The 22,928-nt window shown below is 33.5% G+C and overlaps 1 protein-coding gene across 1 annotated transcript in view; it reads left to right on the top strand.

Moving 5' to 3' along the window:
* The window catches only part of BLTP3B (bridge-like lipid transfer protein family member 3B), a 95,760-nt gene that overhangs the window by 56,237 nt on the left and 16,595 nt on the right, over nt 1–22,928 (top strand). The window contains 8 exon segments of the mRNA XM_059936740.1: nt 1,265–1,447; nt 1,980–2,098; nt 4,823–4,964; nt 12,386–12,579; nt 14,093–15,594; nt 15,986–16,161; nt 19,987–20,129; nt 20,810–20,960. Of these exon segments, the coding sequence (XP_059792723.1) occupies nt 1,265–1,447; nt 1,980–2,098; nt 4,823–4,964; nt 12,386–12,579; nt 14,093–15,594; nt 15,986–16,161; nt 19,987–20,129; nt 20,810–20,960 (2,610 nt within the window).

The following is a 22,928-nucleotide window of genomic DNA, read 5'->3' as shown; positions in this document are numbered from 1 at the left end:
AAATATAATTGTTGGAAATTGGAAATATTGTAAACTGATTTAAAACTTAAAAAAATTAGAATATAGAAGACATATTTGTGCTATTTTCTTAATTATGACAAAAGCAAGTTATTAATCTGTTTTGAATTTTTTAATTATATATATTCAAAAATCAAAAAAGAAAATAAAGCAAAAGGATAACAGTGATTTTAGTTAAATTGTAGGATTCCAGGAACCTTTTTTTAAAAACTTTTTTGTATTTTCTAAATTTCATCAATAGATAAGAGTTAATAGGTTCTTTAATAATCACATATTGATAGGCACATTCCCCCCAAATAATAAAAACAAAAATATGTATGTTTATGGCCAAATTAAGTAATTTGACCTTATACCCATCTCAGCATTTTGGTGATATGTGGCTTTTTATTTTTTAATTCATACAAATAAGAAAAAACAAATAACTGTAATGAGTTTTCTAGAACTTTTAAAATGTGATAAAAAATTTTCTCTTCACAAATTTCAATTTCCCAGTGTTTGTCATTTGTGTGTCAGTACCTGGTAGAATTTAAAGGTTGTACTATTTGTTTAGAGTTTTGTTTGAAGGGCTTTGTCTTACAGTCTGACCTCCTGATTCATAAGTGACTTACATATACTGAAAATAATTTTTACCATAGAAATCATTCCTATTTAGAAGGTAAAACTTTTAGTCATAAAGTAGGTTTTATTTTCTTAACCCTTTTATGTAGATACTACTTTTCTTAATTGCTACAGATAAACCTAATAATCCTGATTTAAAATTTTTCCTCCAAAAATCCTATATGTGATATATATATATACACATATACATACATATATATATGTGTGTGTGTATATATATATATATATATATATGGCTGCAGTTTACAACAAATCTCTGATGAAGAGACTTTTTCCTGTATGGTGTTTACTGGGATTCTATTCAATGGAGGCATGCCAGGGATTGAGCATTCAGTGAAGGTTGACCAGCAATGCTGCTTCTTATTGAAACTTTGAGTGATGTTCTACCAAGGATGAGTTCTAGAGAGAAACCCTCCCAGGTTATTTGCTTTTGACACTCCCTCCATTCTAAATGTTTTACTCATATTTTCTAGGAAGATTAATGTCTGTAGTAGGTGAAAGCTGCAAATTTATTGGAAGATTAAAGAATCTCTTGAGAAAATGAATATTTATCATTAGAAGCTTTGCTATAATGGAATAAATGAAAAGTGTGCATTTTTCAGTGAAATACTTGTTATTCATTTTACAGGAGATAGTTGTAATCATTGGATGTATTTTAGTGATGCAACCAAAATAAAAAATGGTTGGGCCAACGAGTTGTTACATGAATTTGAGTGCAACGTTGAAATGCTTAAACAGGCTGTAAAGGATCATGATGTAGGTTCACCTCCTGAATCCCCAACACATGCCTCTCCCCAGCACACACAAACAGGTATTTTACCTCTAACAACATTATGTCATTCCCCTAATATTAATTGGGTGTGTGTATCTGTGTGAATGTGTGTGTATGTTCACCATATGATATTTTCTGTAAATAAATATGGTGTTTAATTAATGTCTAAAAAGCCTGTACCTCATTTGGATCATAGGCTTATAGATCAAAGCACTTTTTAAATTAATATGACTAGTAAAAGTAATACCCACGTAGAATATTTCAGACTCTTAAATGACAGGTAGATTCCTCTTTTTAACAAGAATTCCACCCAAAAGTTATTGTATGAGAGTTTCTTCAATGTGATATAAGTATGATTCCCATTTAAAGAATAATTATCACAAAATAAAAGAGTAATCATCATAATAACTTATGTTCTTATATCAGTTTATATATAAAGTATTTCCACATATGTTACCTTGTTTGAGAAATTAGGGTTCATCTATATTTCTAGTAGCTGCCTTAGTAATAAAAGAGTGACTGGTAAAAAATAATTTTACTATAAATTAAAAGGAATTTTTGTTTCCCACAGAGAAAGACTCAACTCTGAAAGGGACTTCCAAAACGCCTACAGTGTTACCTCAACAATCCAAAGTTAAGTTAATGTCTAGTTCTGTTGTGGTTAGACTTGCAGATTTCAATATATACCAGGTATGTTTTATTTCTTAAATTAAATCTTCTGATAAACACCTTTAGTATCTCCTGCAAACAACTCTTATAAACCAGTGCCACCATTTTATTTAAAAACATCTTGACCAGTTTTATGAAATGACTAAATTAGACAGAATAGAAAATACCAGTTCATTAATTTTCATTTATATGGTTACCCAGAATTAGGCAAACTGTGAGGTTAAGGGCACAGTTTGCCAGACTGCCAAGTCTGCACAAGACTAATGACACCAACTGTAGTTTCTGGGGTTTCCCTAAACTATGCTTAGATTCGAGAATTTACTAGAAAAACTCACAGAACTCGCCGAAATCAGTTATACTCAGTCACATTTATTACAAGGCAGGAATACGAATTAGAACCAGCCATAGGAAGAGAGCATAGAGTGGAGTTTCAGAGGGCTCCAAATTCAGTATTTCCTTGTCCCTAGGACACATTAACCTCCCAGGATGAACATGTAACAGTATGTATGAAATATTGCCCACATAGTTGAACTTAGTCTCTACAAGTGGACTTAAACACTACTAAGACTATCAAGTGTGGTCAGTCCCATTCTGAGTCATCTTGTGAGCATAAACTATCAGTTGTGGTCTCAGGGGTCTACCATGAATAGGAAATTCCAAGACTTTAGAATTACCTCCCAGGACTTTCCCAGCGGTCCAGTGGTTAAGACTCTGCCTTCCAGTTCAGGGGGCGCAGGTTCGATCCCTGGTCGGGGAACTAAGATCCCACTTGCCATGCGATACGGCCAAAAAAAAAAAATTAAAAAGAAAACATTAGAAAAAAGAGAATTACCTCCCAAGAGTAGGGACAAAGGCCAGACCTCTCTTTGTAGGCCAGATTACTTATTACACAAAGGTCTTAGTGGAATAAACTAAAATACGATTTTTCCTTAATTAACTACTAAGTATTGACTATACTGTGAACATAATTTTATAGCTAAGAACTCTGTCCTATTTATACTAACATTCTTATTCAGGCTATAATCGGTACAACATGGTCTAACATCACAACCCTTGAGACCAACACAGTAAAACTATGACCCTTTTTTTTTTTTTTTAAATAAAGGATTTCAAGTATGTATTATCATTTGTGAATTGTTCTTGTATATTTTGATAAGTCTATGTCTTTGAGACTTAGTTTTATCTGGAAAGTTTTCATTTTACTCAGTAGTTTTCAACTAGGGCCAGTTTTGCCCTCCAGAGGACATTTGGCAATGTCTGAGGACAATTTTTGTTGTCACAGCTGGAGGGGGTTGCTGCTGACATCTAGTGGGTAGAGATCAGTGTTGCTGCTGAACATTCTACAATGCACTGGACAGCCCCCATAACAAAGTTATCTGGCCCCAAATATCAGTAGTGCCAATTTTGAGATACCCTGATTTAAGAGTTACTTTCTTATTGCGCAATTGCTTCTTTCTTAATGTTCTCTATATAATGCATTATATTTGAATAAATTCATATGGAAATGGGGAAGGGGAATCACCCATAATCCCATATGATTGAGAATGAAATACAGTAAAGAAATCCCACATACACGAATACACCAGAACAAAACAAACAAAAGTAACTGGAAGAAAATAAGATAGTATGTTCATCCCAATTTGAATAACTTTTTAACTATTAAAAGAAAAGGGAAAAAGGCTATTGTCTACTATATAAAATAACTTGACACTCTGGATTTGAAAAGAATTTGTTTCCATGTATGCAGAGAAAAGCTTCTTATTAGACAATGTAAGGAACTGACTTAAATTTATGAAGACTGTACAAATAATCAAAGGTTTGATTAGCAATTTATACAAGGGGAAACAAATAAAACATTGAAGAGTCATTCCACTTCACATGAGAAATATACATGTTTGTTGAATGAATGAAAAAAAATAACCTTGAGATGTATCCCTGGGTCTGCTTAACAAGCATAAATAAATGAAACTGATAAAATGCTATTGGTTGAACTTTGGAGAAATTAGTATACAAGTTTTTGATGTGATTATAAATTAACTGTTTTGGGCAGAGAGTGAAAAATGTGTAACATGAATCTTAAAACTAATAGTCTATTGGAAAAATAATTTAAGAGCTCGAACTATTTGACAGGAGCATTTATAGTTGTACTGTTATTTTTAAATTAATTTTTATTGTGGTAAAATATACATGATATAACATTTATCATTTTAACCATTTTTAAGTGTACAGTTCATTGACATTAAGTATATTCACATTGCTGTACAACCATCACCACTGTCTGTAATTTTTTTGTTATTCTAAACTAAAGCTCTGTATATAATTATATTATTTTTCATAATAATGAATTATGGTAAAGAACTATTATAAAGTACATAGTTGGGAAGCAGTTTAGTCTTGAGGACTTGGATCTGTGTCCTGACTCTGCCACTTAACTTATTTGTATTGTCTTACAGAAATTTTCTATCTGTTATTGTAAGGCTCAAAGTAGTAAGTTTGCAAAGAAAATTGTACAGAATTGACTTTGTAATTAATAAGAATCCAAAGAGGTTATAGTTTTATGAATAAGTTAATTGGTATTATTTTAAAATAATTTAATATGAAATTAAATATATGATAAAGATTACATTGGCAATTAATTAATTATTGGAAGTAGTTTTAAGAGTTTGAAGTACTGTCCATGTTGCATAAATTCTTTGGAAAGGGCTTTGTTTAGTGTTACTTCAATACACTTAATTATTTTTTCAGGTCTCTACAGCAGAACAATGTCGTTCCTCCCCCAAAAGTATGATTTCTTGCAATAAAAAATCCCTGTATCTTCCACAAGAAATGTCAGCTGTCTATATAGAATTCACAGAATATTACTATCCAGATGGAAAGGATTTTCCAAGTAAGAGAGTTTCCTTTTTTGTTATTGTTTGTCCATTACTTGGGAAGTTGATTTTTTCTTGCTAAGTTTTCGAGTATTATAAATGTGAAAAAAGAAAAAAGTCCACTGTTCTTTACCCTTGTAATCATTGTGTTTAGTATATAACTCTAGTATAGCATTTTTACTTATTATTTGTTCATATGTTCTTTTCCCTTACTAGCTTGTAGCATCCTTGATATCAGGAACCATGTAGTATTCATGCTTCATTTTATCCCTGAGGTTTGACTCATTTTTGTTCTTAGTAGCTGTTGTTAAATGAAAGAATGAATGAGAGGTTATTGTAGAATAAGGTCATTTTTTTTTCTTTAGTAAAACTTCATTTATATTTCAGCTACATAAAACTATTTCATTAAAAAATGAATAGTGAAGTTATCCTTTTAGTTATAGAGAATTTGGGAGGCTAGGTTTTGATACCCAGATGTATACCTTAGACAACTTTTGGCACTTGTCTTTTGTTAGAAACATTGAATTACATGAATTTTCATTTGTAAGCTACTTTATGATTCTACATTTGTATTCTTTGCTATTGTCTCAGTTCATCTAATTCTTCAAACTAAAATTTGCCTTTGTTTATGTGGTACCTTTTCATTATTTTGTTTGAAAATCATAGTTGAGAAAAAGTGTTTAAACGAAATAGGTTATATTATTTGAGGAAAAAAATTTTTTTAAAGTGGAACTCCAGATTCTTTGACCTACTTAGGTCGTTTGTTTAATATTCACTTAATATAGGTTTTTAGTTTCAAAGGGAATTTCTGATGCTCATGCCTTTGTTGTTAAATAAAAAAAAAGATATCCTTTGGAGAAAGAAATTACTTTGGAGAAAGAGATGTCAAACTATTTTAACATTTTAATCCTCATTTGTAACGACCTTTTAGGATCTAATCTCCTCACCATCTTCATGCTTTTCAGTATTCTCTTGTGTATTTCAAATTTGTTTTCTCTTCTACCTCCTTGACTGAAACAATGAGAAAATTAAGATAGGTTAAGGCATTTGCTCAGCACCTTGTGAAGAATAAAATGGCGCAGCTGAAACTCAAGTATAGGTCTTTTAAATAGAAATTCTTCCTACCCTTCCCCCCAACTATATTTCACTGCCTCCCCAGGTTATTCACAACTATTTACCTGTAATTGGATAATCCCATTGTTTCCAACACCCACCCCCCAAATTGTTTTCCTTAAATAATGTCTCATTCATTGAACTAGTAACTTTTCTTCAGACTAAAGCCTATAGTTTCCAGGATTTCAGACTTCTAATCTAGGTTTATTTCTATCAGTTTTGTTAACATGCTCCAAGGGAATTATAATCCCATTCTATAATCTATATGTTTTTTTCTGATAAAAATATAAAACTCCTTCCCAGCAATTTAAATCTTAGCCACCTAGGAGTGAAATTGGTTGCTTACATTTAACTGTTTTCAACTTTTTATTATGGAAATTTTCAAACAGATACAAAAGTAAAGAACATAGTATACTGAATCCCCGTGTATAGGGATCCATTTTCAGTCCTCACATTTCGTCTTTCTGTTAAGTGATCCAACTTTAAAAATATATAACCTTTTTTTATAATTGTAACATGCATTCATTATATTAAAAAAAAAAAGAGAAAATGCCAAAAATTTGAAAAATGCCTGTGAGCCTACAATTTAGAGACAACTTCTACTAACATAAGTGTATCAGTTTGCTAAGGCTGCCATAATAAAATACCACAGACTGGGTGGTTTAAACAACAAATTTATTTCCTCACAGTTCTGGAGGCTAGAAGTTCTAGGTCAGAGTGTTGACAGTGTTGTTTCCTCAGAGACCTCTTTCCTTGGCTTGTAGATGGCTGTCTTCTCACATGGTTTTTCCTCTGTGTGTGTCCATTTTTTAAGCTCTTCTAATGACACCTGTCATATTGGACTAGAGCCCACCCACATGAACTCATTTTTACCATAATTGCCTCTTTAAAAGCCCTATCTCCAAATACAGTTAATTCTGAGGTATTAGGGGTTAGAACTTCAGCATATCAATTTTGAGGGGATGCATTTCAGACCACAACATTAAGTACAGTGTTGTTAGTCCTGTTTTTAATGTATGCGTTTCTTTAACATATTTGATTTACATCGTGTCCTTTTCCCTTAATGATCCTAGTTTCTACAAGTTCATTTTAAATATCTTTAATAGCTATGTAGTAATCTATTTCATAAGTAGACCCCTGTTAGAAACTGCAACTAGATCTCTCTACTGCTTAGTGTACCAGGTTTCTTCCTCTATCCCAGATATGCAGTCAGGGTTCTTCTATCCTGGACTACATTTGCTCTCTAGTTCTCTCTGTGGCTGCCATCATCACTCAATCTGTATTTGAGATTCCCTCCCCTTTCTTCCCTTGACATGATCGCTTCAGCAACCCACTTCCTTACTATCCTCAGAGATAAGCACCTCCACATCCCAATAAGATGTTTCTGTTTATATATATAAATATATATATTTATATATATAAATATATATAAATTTATATATATATAAATTTATTTATTTATTTTTGGCTGCATTGGGTCTTCATTGCCGTGCGCGGGCTTTCTTTAGTTGCGGCGAGCAGGGGTTACTCTTCGTTGCAGTGTGAGGGCTTCTTATTGCGTTGGCTTCTCTTGTTGCAGAGCACGGGCTCTAGGTGCGTGGGCTTCAGTAGTTGCGGCACACAGGCTCAGTAGTTGGGGCTCGCAGGCTCTAGAGCACAGGCTCAATAGTTGTGGTGCATGGGCTTAGTTGGTCCATGGCACATGGGAGCTTCCCGGACCAGGGATCGAACCTGGGTCGCCTGCATTGGCAGGCAGATTCTTAACCAGTGTGCCACCAGGGAAGTCCCAAGAAGGTAAAGTTTTTGAAGTTTGCTTCTTGGTGACTGTAACAATAGGAAAAGAAATCAAAACAATACCTCTTATTTATACAGTTAGTTTTAGATTAAACTGCATCCTTTTTTTTTAACATCTTAATTGGAGTATAATTGCCTTACAATGGTGTGTTAGTTTCTGCTGTATAACAAAGTAAATCAGCTATACATATACATATATCCCCATATCTCCTCCCTCTTGTGTCTCCCTCCCATCCTCCCTATCCCACCCCTCTAGGTGGTCACAGAGCACTGAGCTGATCTCCCTGTGCTATGCGGCTGCTTCCCACTAGCTATCTAATTTACATTTGGGAGTGTATATATGTCCATGCCACTCTCTCACTTCATCCCAGCTTACCCTTCCCCCTCCCTCTGTCCTCAAGTCCATTCTCTATATCTGTGTCTTTATTTCTGTCCTGCCCCTAGGTTCTTCAGAATCATTTTTTTTTTTTTTAGATTCCATACATATGTGTTAGCATATGTTATTTGTTTTTCTCTTTCTGACTTACTTCACTCTGTATGACAGACTCTAGGTCCATCCACCTCACTACAAATAACTCAATTTCATTTCTTTTTATGGCTGAGTAATATTCCATTGTATACATGTACCACATCTTCTTTAGCCATTCATCTGTCGATGGACACTTAGGTTGCTTCCATGCCCTGACTATTGTAAATAGAGCTGCAGTGAACATTGTGGTACATGACCCTTTTTGAATTATGGTTTTCTCAGGGTATATGCCCAGTAGTGGGATTGCTAGGTCGTATGGTAGTTCTAGTTTTAGTTTTTTAAGGAACCTCCATACTGTTCTCCATAGTGGCTGTATCAATTTACATTCCCACCAGCAGTGCCAGAGGGTTCCCTTTTCTCCACACCCTCTCCAGCATTTATTCTTTGTAGATTTTTTAATGATAGCCCTTCTGACTGGTGTGAGGTGATACCTCATTGTAGTTTGGATTTGCATTTCTCTAATGATTAGTGATGTTGAGCATCCTTTCATGTGTTTGTTGGCAATCTGTATATCTTCTTTGGAGAAATGTCTATTTAGGTCTTCTGCCCATTTTTGAATTGGGTTGTTTGTTTTTTTGATATTGAGCTGCATGAGCTGCTTGTATATTTTGGAGATTAATCCTTTGTCAGTTGCTTCATTTACAACTATTTTCTCCCATTCTGAGGGTTGTCTTGTCGTCTTGTTTATGTTTTCCTTTGCTCTCCGAAAGCTTGTAAGTTTCATTAGGTCCCATTTGTTTATTTTTGTTTTTATTTCCATTTCTCTAGGAGTTGGGTCAAAAAGGATCTTGCTGTGATTTATGTCATAGAGTGTTCTGCCTATGATTTCCTCTAAGAGTTTTATAGTGTCTGCCCTTACATTTAGGTCTTTAATCCATTTTGAGTTTATTTTTGTGTATGGTGTTAGGGAGTGTTTTAATTTCATTCTTTTACATGTAGCTGTCCAGTTTTCCCAGCACCACTTATTGAAGAGGCTGTCCTTTCTCCTTTGTATATTCTTCCCTCCTTTATCAAAAATAAGGTGACCATATGTGTGTGGGTTTATCTCTGGGCTTTCTATTCTGTTCCATTGATCTATATTTCTATTTTTGTGCCAGTACCATACTGTCTTGATTACTGTAGCTTTGTAGTATAGTCTGAAGTCCAGGAGCCTGATTCCTCCAGCTCCGTTTTTCTTTCTCAAGATTGCTTTGGCTATTTGCGGTATTTTGTGTTTCCATACGAATTGTGACATTTTTTCTCTAGTTCTGTGAAAAATGCCCTTGGTAGTTTGATAGGGATTGCATTGAATCTGTAGATTGCTTTGGGTAATATAGTCATTTTCACAGTGTTGATTCTTCCAATCCAGAAACATGGTATATATCTCCATCTGTTTGTATCATCTTTAATCTCTTTCATCAGTGTCTTATAGTTGTCTGCATACAGGTCTTTTGTCTCCTTAGGTAGGTTTATTCCTATGTATTTTATTCTTTTTGTTGCAGTGGTAAATGGGAGTGTTTCCTTAATTTCTCTTTCACGTTTTTCATCATTAGTGTATAGGAATGCCAGAGATTTCTGTGCATTAATTTTGCATCCTGCTACTTTACCAAATTCATTGATTAGCTCTAGTAGTTTTCTGGTAGCATCTTTAGGATTCTCTATGTAAGGTATCATGTCATCTGCAAACAGTGACAGTTTTACTTCTCCTTTTCTGATTTGGATACCTTTTATTTCTTTTTCTTCTCTGATTGCTGTGGCTAAAACTTCCAAAACTATGTTGAATAATAGTGGTGAGAGTGGGCAACTGTGTCTTGTTCCTGATCTTAGAGGAAATGGTTTCAGTTTTTCACCATTGAGAACGATGTTGGCTGTGGGTTTGTCATATATGGCCTGTATTATGTTGAGGTAAGTTCCCTCTATGCCTACTTTCTGGAGGGTTTTTATCATAAATGGGTGTTGTATTTTGTTGACAGCTTTTTTCTGCATCTATTGAGATGATCCTATGGTTTTTCTCCTTCAGTTTGTTTATATGGTGTATCACAGTGATTGATTTCCATTTATCAAAGAATCCTTGCATTCCTGGGATAAACCCCACTTGATCGTGGTTTATGATCCTTTTAATGTGCTGTTGGATTCTGTTTGCTAGTATTTTTTTGAGGTTTTTTGCATCTATGTTCATCAGTGATATTGGCCTGTAGTTTTCTTTCTTTGTGCCATCTTTGTCTGGTTTTGGTATCAGGGTGATGGTGGCCTCGTAGAATGAGTTTGGGAGTGTTCCTCCCTCTGCTATATTGTGGAAGAGTTTGAGAAGGTTAGGTGTTAGCTCTTCTCTAAATGTTTGATAGAATTTGCTTGTGAAGCCATCTGGTCCTGGGCTTTTGTTTGTTGGAAGATTTTTAATCACAGTCTCAATTTCAGTGCTTGTGATTGGTCTGTTTATATTTTCTGTTTCTTCCTGGTTCAGTCTTGGAAGGTTGTGCTTTTCTAAGAATTTGTCCATTTCTTCTGGATTGTCCGTTTTATTGGCATATAGTTGCTTGTAGTAATCTCTCATGATCCTTTGTATTTCTGCAGTGTCAGTTGTTACTTCTCCTTTTTCATTTCTAATTCTATTGATTTGAGTCTTCTCCCTTTTTTTCTTGATGAGTCTGGCTAATGCTTTATCAACTTTATTTATCTTCTCAAAGAACCAGCTTTTAGTTTTATTGACGTTTGCTATTGTCTCCTTCATGTCTTTTTCATTTATTTCTGATCTGATCTTTATGATTTCTTTCCTTCTGCTAACTTTGGGGTTTTTTTTGTTCTTCTTTCTCTAATTGCTTTAGGTGTAAGGTTAGGTTGTTTATTTGAGGTGTTTCTTGAGTTAGGTTTTTATTGCTATAGACTTCCCTCTTAGAACTGCTTTTGCTGCATCTCATAGGTTTTGGGTTGTCGTGTTTTCATTGTCGTTTGTTTCTAGGTATTTTTTGATTTCCTCTTTCTTTTCTCTAGTGATCTCTTGGTTATTTAGTAGTGTATTGTTTAACCTTCATGTGTTTGTATTTTTACAGACTTTTTCCTGTAATTGATATCTAGTCTCATAGCATTGTGGTCAGGAAAGATACTTGATACGATTTCAATTTTCTTAAATTTACCAAGGCTTGATTTGTGACCCAAGATATGATCTGTCCTGGAGAATGTTCCATGAGTGCTTGAGAAGAAAGTGTATTCTGTTGGTTTTGGATGGAATGTCCTTTAAGTATCAATTAAGTCCATCTTGTTTAATGTATCATTTAAAGCTGTGTTTCCTTATTTATTTTCATTTTGGATATCTGTCCATTGGTGAAAGTGGGTTGTTAAAGTCCCCTACTATGATTGTGTTACTGTCGATTTCCCCTTTTATGACTGTTAGCATTTACCTTATGTATTGAGGTGCTCCTGTGTTGGGTGCATACATATTTACAATTGTTGTATCTTCTTCTTGGATTGATCCCTTGATCATTATGTAGTGACCTTCTTTGTCCCTTGTAATAGTCTTTATTTTAAAGTCTATTTTGTCTGATATGAGAATTGCTACTCTAGCTTTCTTTTGATTTCCATTTGCATGGAATATCTTTTTCCATCCCCTCACTTTCAGTCTGTGTGTGTCCCTAGGTCGCAAGTGGGTCTCTTGTAGACAGCATATATGCGGGTCTTGTTTTTGTATCCATTCAGCCAGTCTATGTCTTTTGGTTGGAGCATTTAATCCATTTACATTTAAGGTAGTTATCGATATGTATGTTCCTATTACCATTTTCTTAATTGATTTGCATTTAAACTGCATATTTTTCCATTAGTGAAGCAATGAAAGATGTTTTCTGTCTCTCCAAATGTGTTTGCTATCATCTACAGGTAGTATCACTTTAATCTTGTAAATAACATTGCAAAACCTTTTAATCTTAATTTAAGGAGAATAAAACTTGGTTAAAATGTATTTTGTGTTCTCAGGGAAGATTTAGAACTATCAGTTTATTAAAAATCTTTAAAAATTTTTTTTCTCCACAGTTCCATCTCCCAACCTTTATAGCCAGCTGAATGCACTACAGTTTACTGTGGATGAAAGAAGTATTCTATGGTTAAATCAGTTTCTGTTGGATTTAAAACAGAGTCTTAATCAGTTTATGGCTGTGTACAAGTTGAATGACAATTCAAAATCTGATGAGCATGTTGATATTCGAGTTGATGGCTTAATGCTAAAGGTACCATATAAACAAGTGGCTGTGAGAACAAAACCATTTTTACAGAAGAAAAGTTATTTCCAGGATTTAAGATGGGTGCTCAAATATAAGTCAACTTCATTGCAATATTAATTTTGTTTTTGAAATTTGAATTTTAATTTCAGTTTTCAATTATGGAAGCTTTAAGAGACTGCTTCCCCGCCCTTCCCCACCCCTTCTTTCTCTACTTTTCTTCTTTTTTTTTTTTCTTTTTTTTTTTTTGTTTTTTTTCTTTGTTTTCTACTTTTCTTCTTTTTTTTTCCCCCCTGCTCATCCATTTGGAGGTAAGCAGTAGAAATAAATTTAAATGTCTTTTTTTTTTCTACTTCTTAGTGGAGCTCATCCATTTGGAGGTAAGCAGTAGAAATAAATTTAAATATCTTTTTTTTTCTACTTCTTACTGGAGCTGATAGAAATTTTTTAAGAAGGGTAAATAATACAGTGACGCTTTTAAGTTATATCTGGGTTTTATTTGTTACATTTATTGTTATTAATATCCAAAGATAATAGAAGGTTGTGTTTCATTATAGCCAAGTAGTTGATAATCAGAATTCCATGGATATTTAAACTTTAAAGGAAGGAAGCTAAAATTAAAAAAAAAAAACAGTATAGTGTAGTAAATAGAGTAAGATTTGGGCATGGATGGATATTTCAGTTTCTATCTCTGTTGCTGGTAGACTAAATTTACATACCCTTAATTTCTTCTCTGTAAAATGAGATTAATAATACTCAACAGTTGCATTGCAGAAATGTTTTAAAGATCGTTTCAAAGACCTTAAAATATTCAATATAAAGAGACACACTTTATAACATTTATAATTATAATTTAAAACACAATTACATAATGATCTTTACATTTTGTGAATATGGGCAGTTTGAGTTTTAAAATCAGTCACTTTGAACTCTTTGTTGTGAATATTTTGAGGACTGGGCTTAATTATCTGTAGAAAATAATTTTACTAAATAGTTTGACCTATACTCCTAAGTTCATTTTATTAATAGTTTTCTCCCAGATAAGTGATTCTAATGACAGTTATCCAGTCATTCCATTTACTTATCTAGTCATCCTCCAAATCACTTGGATTTAAAATATCATAACAAAAAATTCTCTTTTCCAAACTTTGTGCTTTCTTATTTACTCAGGGCGTATATATACACAGGGCATAGTAAGCATTTAATAATTGATTTAATTCAGTTTTGTTCCTTTTATTTTGTGATATATTGTCTACAAATATGTATATGTGTGTTATGTACTTTATTCATTATTTATGGGGTTTTTTCCTTTGTTTCTTTTCTTAGTTGTTAATCATTTAAGCCTTTTTCATTTGGTTTAATAAGATTTGGGAGGGAGAGTATTTTATGTGAAGATAGAAAATTAGTGTTTTGGGGTGAAATGTCAAAAAGAATTCCTGAACCAAGTCATGCTCTTGATTGTTTTATCTTCAAGATATATGGATTTGTAAGTCAGACTAGATTAATGTTTTTTCTCTTCTAGTTTGTCATTCCTTCTGAAATGAAATCTTCTGAATGTCATCAAGATCAACCACATGCAATTTCTATTCAGAGTTCAGAAATGATTGCTACAAATACAAGATACTGTTCAAACTGTCGACATTCTGATTTAGAAGCTTTGTTTCAAGACTTCAAAGATTGTGATTTTTTCAGTAAAACATATACCAGTTTCCCCAAATCTGGTGACAATTTTAATCTTCTGCATCCAATCTTCCAGAGACATGCTCATGAACAAGATACCAAACTGCATGAAGTTTATAAAGGAAATGTTACTCCTAAGTTGAATAAATACACTCTTAAAACTTCTGCTGCCACGGATGTTTGGGCTGTGTACTTTTCTCAATTTTGGATAGATTATGAAGGGATGAAAAGTGGAAAAGGACGACCAATAAATTTTGTAGATTCTTTCCCTCTTTCCATCTGGATTTGTCAACCAAAAAGGTATGCATTGTCACAAAAATTGCTGCAGACTTGTAATCAGATATCTCTAAATACATCACAAAGTGAGTCCAGTGATCTGACTGGCCGATGGAAGCGGAAAAAGCTCTTGAAGGAGTATTATAGTACAGAGTCTGATCCCTTGACAAATGGTAGTCAGAAACCTTCAGATACATTTTTAAGATTTTCCTCTTCATCATCAGATGCAGATATTCATGTCCTGGTTCACATTCATAAACATGTCAGTATGCAGATCAATCACTACCAGTATCTGCTCCTGCTTTTCCTCCACGAGTCACTTATTTTGCTTTCAGAGAATTTAAGGAAAGATGTAGAAGCTGTGACTGGCAATCCAGCTAGTCAGACATCCATTTGCATTGGAATTTTACTTAAAAGTGCGGAAGTGGCTCTTTTGCTTCATCCAGTAGATAAAGCAAATAGTCTTAAGTCTCCTGTTTCTGAAAGTGTGAGTCCAGTGGTTCCTGATTATTTGCCTACAGAAAATGGAGAATTTTTGTCTTCAAAAAGAAAACAAGTTAATAGTGGTATAAAACAAATTAGAAGTGTAACTGTTAATCATATGTCAGACAACAGATCTATGAGTATTGACCTTAGCCATGTCCCTTTGAAGGATTCTTTGCTTTTTAAATCAGCTAGTGATACAAATCTGCAAAAAGGTATTTCTTTTCTGGATTATTTATCAGATAAAAATTTAGGGAAAATAAGCGAAGATGGAAGTAGTGGAATTGTTTGCAAAAGTGGCTCAGGAGAAATTGGATCAGAAACAAGTGGCAAAAAGGATTCGTCTTATACAGATTCAAATAGTGTCTTAAACTACAGAGAAGACTCAAGTATGCTGTCATTTGATAATGGTGGTAATCAGAACATACTTTCAAATAGTTTAACTAGTAAAGGAAATGAAACCATAGAGTCAATCTTTAAAGCTGAAGATTTGCTTCCAGAAACAGTTTCACTCTCTGAGAACATGGAAATCAGTAAAGAAGAAGCACCCACAGTCAGAACACTTAAATCACAGTCATCTTTAAGGTAACAACTGACTGTTAGAATTTGGGGTGGGAGGTTTGTTTTATTTGTGTGTGTATATGTGTGTGTGTGTGTGTGTGTGTGTGTGTAGAATTTGGGGTGGGGGGTTTTATTTGTGTGTGTGTGTGTGTGTGTGCATGCATGCGCGCACACACATGTGCATGTACTTATGAGTATATTTTGGCTTTAGACAGAAAACCATGATAAATATGGCATTGTTAGAGTTAACACATGGAAGAGTAGGTTTTTCAAAATATGAAAATACTTTAAGTTTATATAATTTTAAAAATTGTGTATACTATATAAATATATATTTATTTTGTTTGAAGTATTCTTTAGAAAGAATTCTTTTCTTTTTACATGATGATTTTCTGATAATTTTGTTTGTTAACAGCAGAAAGCCTAAGGAACGTTACCCACCCAACATGGCTCCACTCTCTGTTTCTTATAAGAACATGAGAAGAAGCCCCTCACAAACCTCACTGGATACCATTTCACTTGACAGCATGATATTGGAAGAACAGTTGTTAGAAAGTGATGGAAGTGATAGTCATATATTTTTGGAAAAAGGTAAAGCAATACAGTTTAAGAATTCATATTATATATACACAAATCTTAGAAGTGGTGTTTAAGTTTTTTAATTTATATTCAATAATCAATCACAGCCCAAAAAGACTTATTTATTTATACACACATACATGCACAATACAAAGAGCATTGTACCTAACTTTCTAATGGTTGTTTCGTTGCTTCTTTTGACCAGATACTCCCTTCCTTTTTATGGACGACATCCAGCAATTATTTATATACAGTCATTTAGATCGTAAAGCAGACAACATTAATTCTACTAGCCTCTATCACAGGGACTCCTATATCTGGAATTTTGATTAGGTAGGCTTAATTTGCATGATGAATTCTCAACTATGTGCTCCTATGACTGGAATTTTTCCAGACTGGATCTGTTAATTCCCATAACCAGAATTCTCTTTCATACATGATAGTGTATGATGGAACTACATGATTCCCCTATTTTATTCAGAAGCAACTAATGCCCTAGTACAGACCACTAGGAATGACTTAGTATTAGATGCATCCCCATCACTAAGGCATTGGGGACTTTGTGAACAGGAATAAAACCATGGACCAAAGCCAGAGAATAGTTGCCACAGACCCTGAAGCTTAAGAGACCAGAGGCAAATGTGAATTACTTTGTGTATGAAGAGTAATAAACCTATTGATGTAGTTGAAAACAGCTTAGGTAAGGAAAGGCTCATAGCTTTAGAAACTGAAGCTTAGAGAAATGAATATACAGTCAGGAAGTAATAGAGGCAGATTTGGAACTCAGCTAGTCTGACTCAGGAACCTCAGCTTTTAACCAACCAGTATGCTATGCTAGTACCCCAGACTTGGGAAATGATTACTATATGTAAACTAAAAGCCTTAACCCAACACTTTTATAGGCAATTCATAGCAATCCCCTTTCCAGCATACTTTACCAGTTAAATGTAGACAAGTTACTGATATGGGTCATAAAAATCTATTCTAGATTCACAGATAGCTCTATTGCCTAGTTCCCTTGCCCCCTTATGGCTTAAAATTCTACTTTAATAGAGGATTTCTGTTTTATGATCAAATGATGCTTCAAAAACAGTGTTCCTGTAGAAAATATCTCTACTTACTCTTAAAAAGCATCAGTGATTTTCTTGTTTCTGAAAATTAAATAATTAATAAAAGTGACTACCACTCAATGTGGAAAACTTGGAAAATATAAACAACTACAATTTGGAAAATAAAATAACCCAAAAGTCCCACAATCTAGAGATATCAATTATAATTTATCTTATAAATGTATATATATATATATATTCACATATATGTATATTTGGTATTACATCACATATATGGTTTTTCCACCTGCTTTTTATCACTTGTCTATATTAAATTGTCATAAGAATGTACCCTGACCTTTTAATTGTTTCCCTGATACTGGATGTTTAGATTGTTTATAGTTTTTTCACAGCTATAAAATGCTATAATTATATCACTGTTCATAAATTTTTGTCTTCATTTCTAATAACTGTCTTAGAATAGATTCCAGCAGTAGGCTGTTTTTAGGGTCTTGAAAAATACAAGGGCATTAATTTTATGTGTAACACTTGGACGATATGTGACTGTACATTCGTTATTCTCTGAACTGTAATAATTTTCTGTCAAAGGAATTGATTTTCATTGGGAAAAGACTTGTTTTTTCTGAGTTCTCTTTTGTTTTGTTTTAATTTTACAAGAAATATATGAATACTTTCTCTTTAAAAAAAAATCAGATGTCATGGGAATATCTAGAATATCACTTTAATACCACCCTTACTCTGCCCTGATACCATTCCCCATTCCGGAAGTAATTACCACTGTCTTTTGGTATATATTGACATAATTCCAGACCTTTTTCTATGTGTTTTTATATACATGTATGTTTATACATATGCACACTAATGCACACATATATATACACATACACATATACATACATAGGTATATTGTGAGTACATATTTTTGAATATACATACATATTTATAAACGAACAGATGCGTAGCTGGAGTACCACTCCACCACAGGCTTCTAACTAGTCTCCCCAATTCTCTTCTTGTCAATTTCTTGTTCATACTTCATTCCACAGGCAGAATATTCTTTTAAAAATGTATATACTATCATGTCAATTTCCATTTTAGTCCTGATAACTTCTAACAACTATAAGACTATTAAGTTTAAAAAACTTAACATTACTGATAGTTGCTCCATGTGATATGGCCCCAGCTTACCTTTTCTGCTGTTTTCCCACATGCTTACTACACTTTAATTATACAATAGTATATTTCAGTCTTTCTGTCAATCTCTTCACTATGACAAACTTCCTTAGCCTTTGTACCTGTGCCTAGAGTGCTCTTTTTTCTTTCTGTTTACTTTAGCTTAAATATTATTTTATCTGTGAAATCTTAACCTCTGGCAATGTTAGGAACTCCCTGTGAAATGGGAGTTTATTATCTCCTCATACCACAGTTGTATTTATGCATTTTCCCTGGCCCTAAAAATCATTTTATTCATCCATTCAATAAATAATTTATTGAGCACCTACTGTTTTGTCAGGCACTGGGTTAGAACCTAATTATATAGCAGTAAATATAATAAGAAATTATTACAAAGAAAGACAAATACTATATGATATCACTCATATGTGAGATATATTTTTTAAAAAACCCAAATGAAAACAGAACAAAAACAAGCTTATAGATACAGAAGACAGATTGGTGGTTACCAGAGGGTAAGGGGGTAGGGGAATGGTCAGAATGGATGAAGGGGATCAATTGTATGGTTATGGATGGTAAACTAGGCTTTTGGTGGTGATCAGTTTGTAGTGTATACAGATATCAAATTATAATGTACATCTAAAAAAAAAGAAATTTTTAACCAGCTACTTGCAGGCTGCATTCAGCAGAGTGTTGTTTCAGTGAATGGAAGTGATACTCATTCTATAATGCATGCACTGAAGTGTTATGAAGACTTATAATAAAGATGTTTCTAACAACAACAACAACAACAAAGTAAAGCTTTGTGAAATACTATCGCTTAAGCAAAAGGATTTAGTGAAAGAGTAACTTGATTGCTTGTATCATTCAGTGAATTAATCCTTGAAATCATATTCAGAATTATTAGCTTTTTTTAAAAAATAAGGTCAGAATCCATGCAAGATTGACGTGAAAAAAAATTGAGGCTTTGTTTTGTGTCTTTGGTTCTTCTGATTTCTCTCGATTCATTTTCAATAATTATTTTTATGGTATTTTTAAAAAGTATTGATGTGTTATGGACACAAAAAATTTTTTTAATTGCCCTTTACCACAGACAGTTTGAGAAATATTGAAATATAGCATGTTGAGAAATTAAGGCAGGTTGATAAGGATGGAGAACAATCACATTGACAGTAGTAGCATTAACTTCATGTAGATGAAGAACCGTAGGATACTGAAAAGGGAAATGAAGTGGTCAGACTGGGACCACTGAATGTCGGGTAGAATAGAGGAGGCAAAACTGGCTGACCAGGAACCTGCTAGTAACACCAGCACCACACCTGCAATGGGAAGAACACAGATTGTGGTCGGCTGTGGTAGATTTCATACCGTCTAAGTTTAGGGTTTAGTATCTCTAACATTTTATTGTGGGAAGTTATTTCTTATTATTTGCTAACTAACCACAGTTTAATTTTTCTTTGCTTATTGTCTTTTAAACATGGCTGTGCTTGACAAAGTGTTGAAGAAATAGTCTGTTTTGGTTAGATAAATGTAACATTGTTGGACCATGTGTAAACTGATTTTAATTTAGTAGTTTATTTCTGTATTATTTCAGGTATTAAAAAGAACTCAACTACAAATTACCAGAGCCCAGCAGATCGGGCAAATGCCAGTGCAAACCTACAGAATTATGGTGAAACCTCTCCAGATGCCATCAGTACAAATTCAGAGGGTGCTCAAGAAAATCATGATGACCTGGTAATCTTTTGAGACATTCTATGAAGAGAAATGCCACCAACTTTATCTCATATCAATATGTACACATTTAAAGACATTAATATGTAAAATGAATTGACTTAGATTGTGGGTGATTTACTTTGCTCTTTCTACTCTTGAAATTTTTCCTTTGCTCTTACTGAATTGTTTTTCTCTGAATTTCACTCTTCTAATTTTTTTTTTTTGTATTGAGGAGGGAAGGTTCTATGTTTCTTTTTTCAATTCTTTATATTTTGATCTTTATTTTAGTTCAATTTAAATACACTTTGAAAAAGTTTGATAGTAAAGATGGTGGTCAGTCCTTATGAAGGGCTGTCTACAAAAGAAATGTTACTGGTTTATTTTAAGCCATCTTCACCCAGCGAAATATTCTTATGGATGACTTAGAAAATAAGTTAAGCTTTTAGTGAAAATAATTTCACACAGAAATGTCATATAATTAATCTTTGTGACCAAAAAATATTCTCTTGACTAAGTAGGAAGAAAGGAAGTAGAAGTTTATCACTGTAGTGCAATAACTGCTTTCTGTTGATCACAAATATATTTTTGGTTTATTAAGTCACAGTTGTATTTTTAGAGGTTATAGTAGTGTCCTGTGTTATTTCCTAAATTTTGTTTTGAATTATTTGGTATTCTAATATTATTTATGCAATCCTTATTAGATGTCAGTTGTGGTGTTTAAAATTATTGGTGTTAATGGAGAAATTGACATCCGAGGGGAAGATATGGAAATCTGTCTTCAAGTGGACCAAGTGACACCAGATCAGTTAGGCAATATCAGTCTACGGCATTACCTTTGTAATCGTCCAGTAGGTAAGACTTTAATGTGATTTAAACTTTTTTTTTTAATTTAATTTTTAAAAATTAATCAATTAATTAATTTTTGGCTGAGTTGAGTCTTTGTTGCTGTGCGGGGGCTTTCTCTAGTTGTGGCGAGCAGGGGCTACTCTTCGTTGTGGTGCGCAGGCTTCTCATTGCGGTGGCTTCTCGTTGTGGAGCATGGGCTCTAGGCATGCGGGCTTCAGTAGTTGTGGCTCACAGGCTCAGTAGTGGAGCATGGTCTTAGTTGCTCCGCGGCATGTGGGATCTTCCTGGACCAGGGCTTGAACCCGTGTCCCCTGCATTGGCAGGCGGATTCCTAACCACTGCGCCACCAAGGAAGCCTAAACTTGTTTTGTTTTTTATCCATATGACTCATCAGCAATTCTGTCTTTGATATAAATGAATTCAAGGAAAATGACATTTATTTATAATAATGCAAGAGATTTGTTCTTTCAGATTACCATATTTCACTAAAGTACTTTAAGTTATTAGAAACATAACCTGTTGAAGAGGTACTCCCTCATTTCTTTCTGTTTCTGCTGTTAAGTTCATCTTTTACTTTTTCAGTCGTCCCATTCTTTGAGATGATAGGTCTGAGAAAACTAAAATCTTTTCTGTATTAAAAGAGTGATAAAGTAATCCTAAAAGGTCAAAGTTAGTTCCACAATAGAATAAGTGTCAGTTTTTGTATTCCATTATCTTGCTTATAAGCAAACATTTCCTGAGTCTGGCATGTTACTTGATATTTGGTAAAATCACGTATCCTGTTCTTATGGTTTTTCATTCTAAGATCAACACATTCACTTAGACATAGAGGGATATAAGTGACAAAATACACAGTGTATGATGAGGAATACCACATTAAACTGTCCCTTTCTCAAACTTTATATGGAATTATCACTCACGATTTTCAGTTATTTAAAGAAATGAATTTATTAAAATAGTTATACTAAGAAATTTAAATGACAGTGTTCTTTTGAAAAGTCACTGAGCTGGAATATTTTTCTTTGCTATATACACAGAATGCTATATCTGATATATAACATGTTGAAATACATATAGTCCTGCATGATATTAAATAAGTATGCTATCACCTCACATCCTTGGAGTTGCAAGTAAATGTGCCATTTGTCTATAAACCAGCATCATAGAAAAAAATTGGCTCCTGGCTTTTTTCTATGTGTAGGCCTTGCAGTTTACAATGTATCTCCTAAAAAAAAATTCAAGAATTTCATATTAGCAAGTGTAAATCCCAATAGCATACAAAATGGAGGAAGATAAGTATATAGTTGGAAAGGTTTTGTAGTCAATGAAAGATCAACAAAAAAAGATTGAACGTAAAATTTCAAAAGCTAGACCCTATTCTATACCCAACACAAACACTTTTTTGCACAGTTTTTTACTTCTCTTTATAGCCCACTTATTACCATGTCCCACTTATTACTTTGTTTCATATTGTTCCTAACGGAAGAAATCATTTTGAAATGCCTTATATGTATGGGTTATACAGTCAGTGCTGTCTAATACCTTGTTTTTTCACAGCTGTCTTGGTTGTTTAAAAATAAACAAAATAACAAGAAAGAAAGGAAAGGGAAAGAGAATAAAGGGAAAAGGAGAAAAAAATAGTTTAGCTTGAACATTTAAAACATTAATAAGCCATATGAACAAAGATTGTATTTGATCTACAGTTTATATACACTGTCACTCTGACATGAACAGTTAAAACTGCAAAGTTGTTTTTGCTTTTGTTTGTTTTTGTTTTTCTATAATGGGTGGACTTTGGATTCCTTTAATAGGAAGACCTTAATATAAGTTTCATGGCATAAAAGGTAATAAGCAGGAGTGATTTTTGACTAATGAGAATTTTGTTTTGTTTTATCTCTGTTCTAAATACTCTTTTTTGTTTGAAATTATTTATGGCTCTCAGCTCCCTGGAGTGAGTAGTGTGTGTGTGTGTGT

Source organism: Balaenoptera ricei, chromosome 10 (genome assembly GCF_028023285.1).
Source record: "Balaenoptera ricei isolate mBalRic1 chromosome 10, mBalRic1.hap2, whole genome shotgun sequence".
Classification (NCBI taxonomy): domain Eukaryota; kingdom Metazoa; phylum Chordata; class Mammalia; order Artiodactyla; family Balaenopteridae; genus Balaenoptera; species Balaenoptera ricei.
This window is presented reverse-complemented; position numbering and strand designations above follow the sequence as displayed.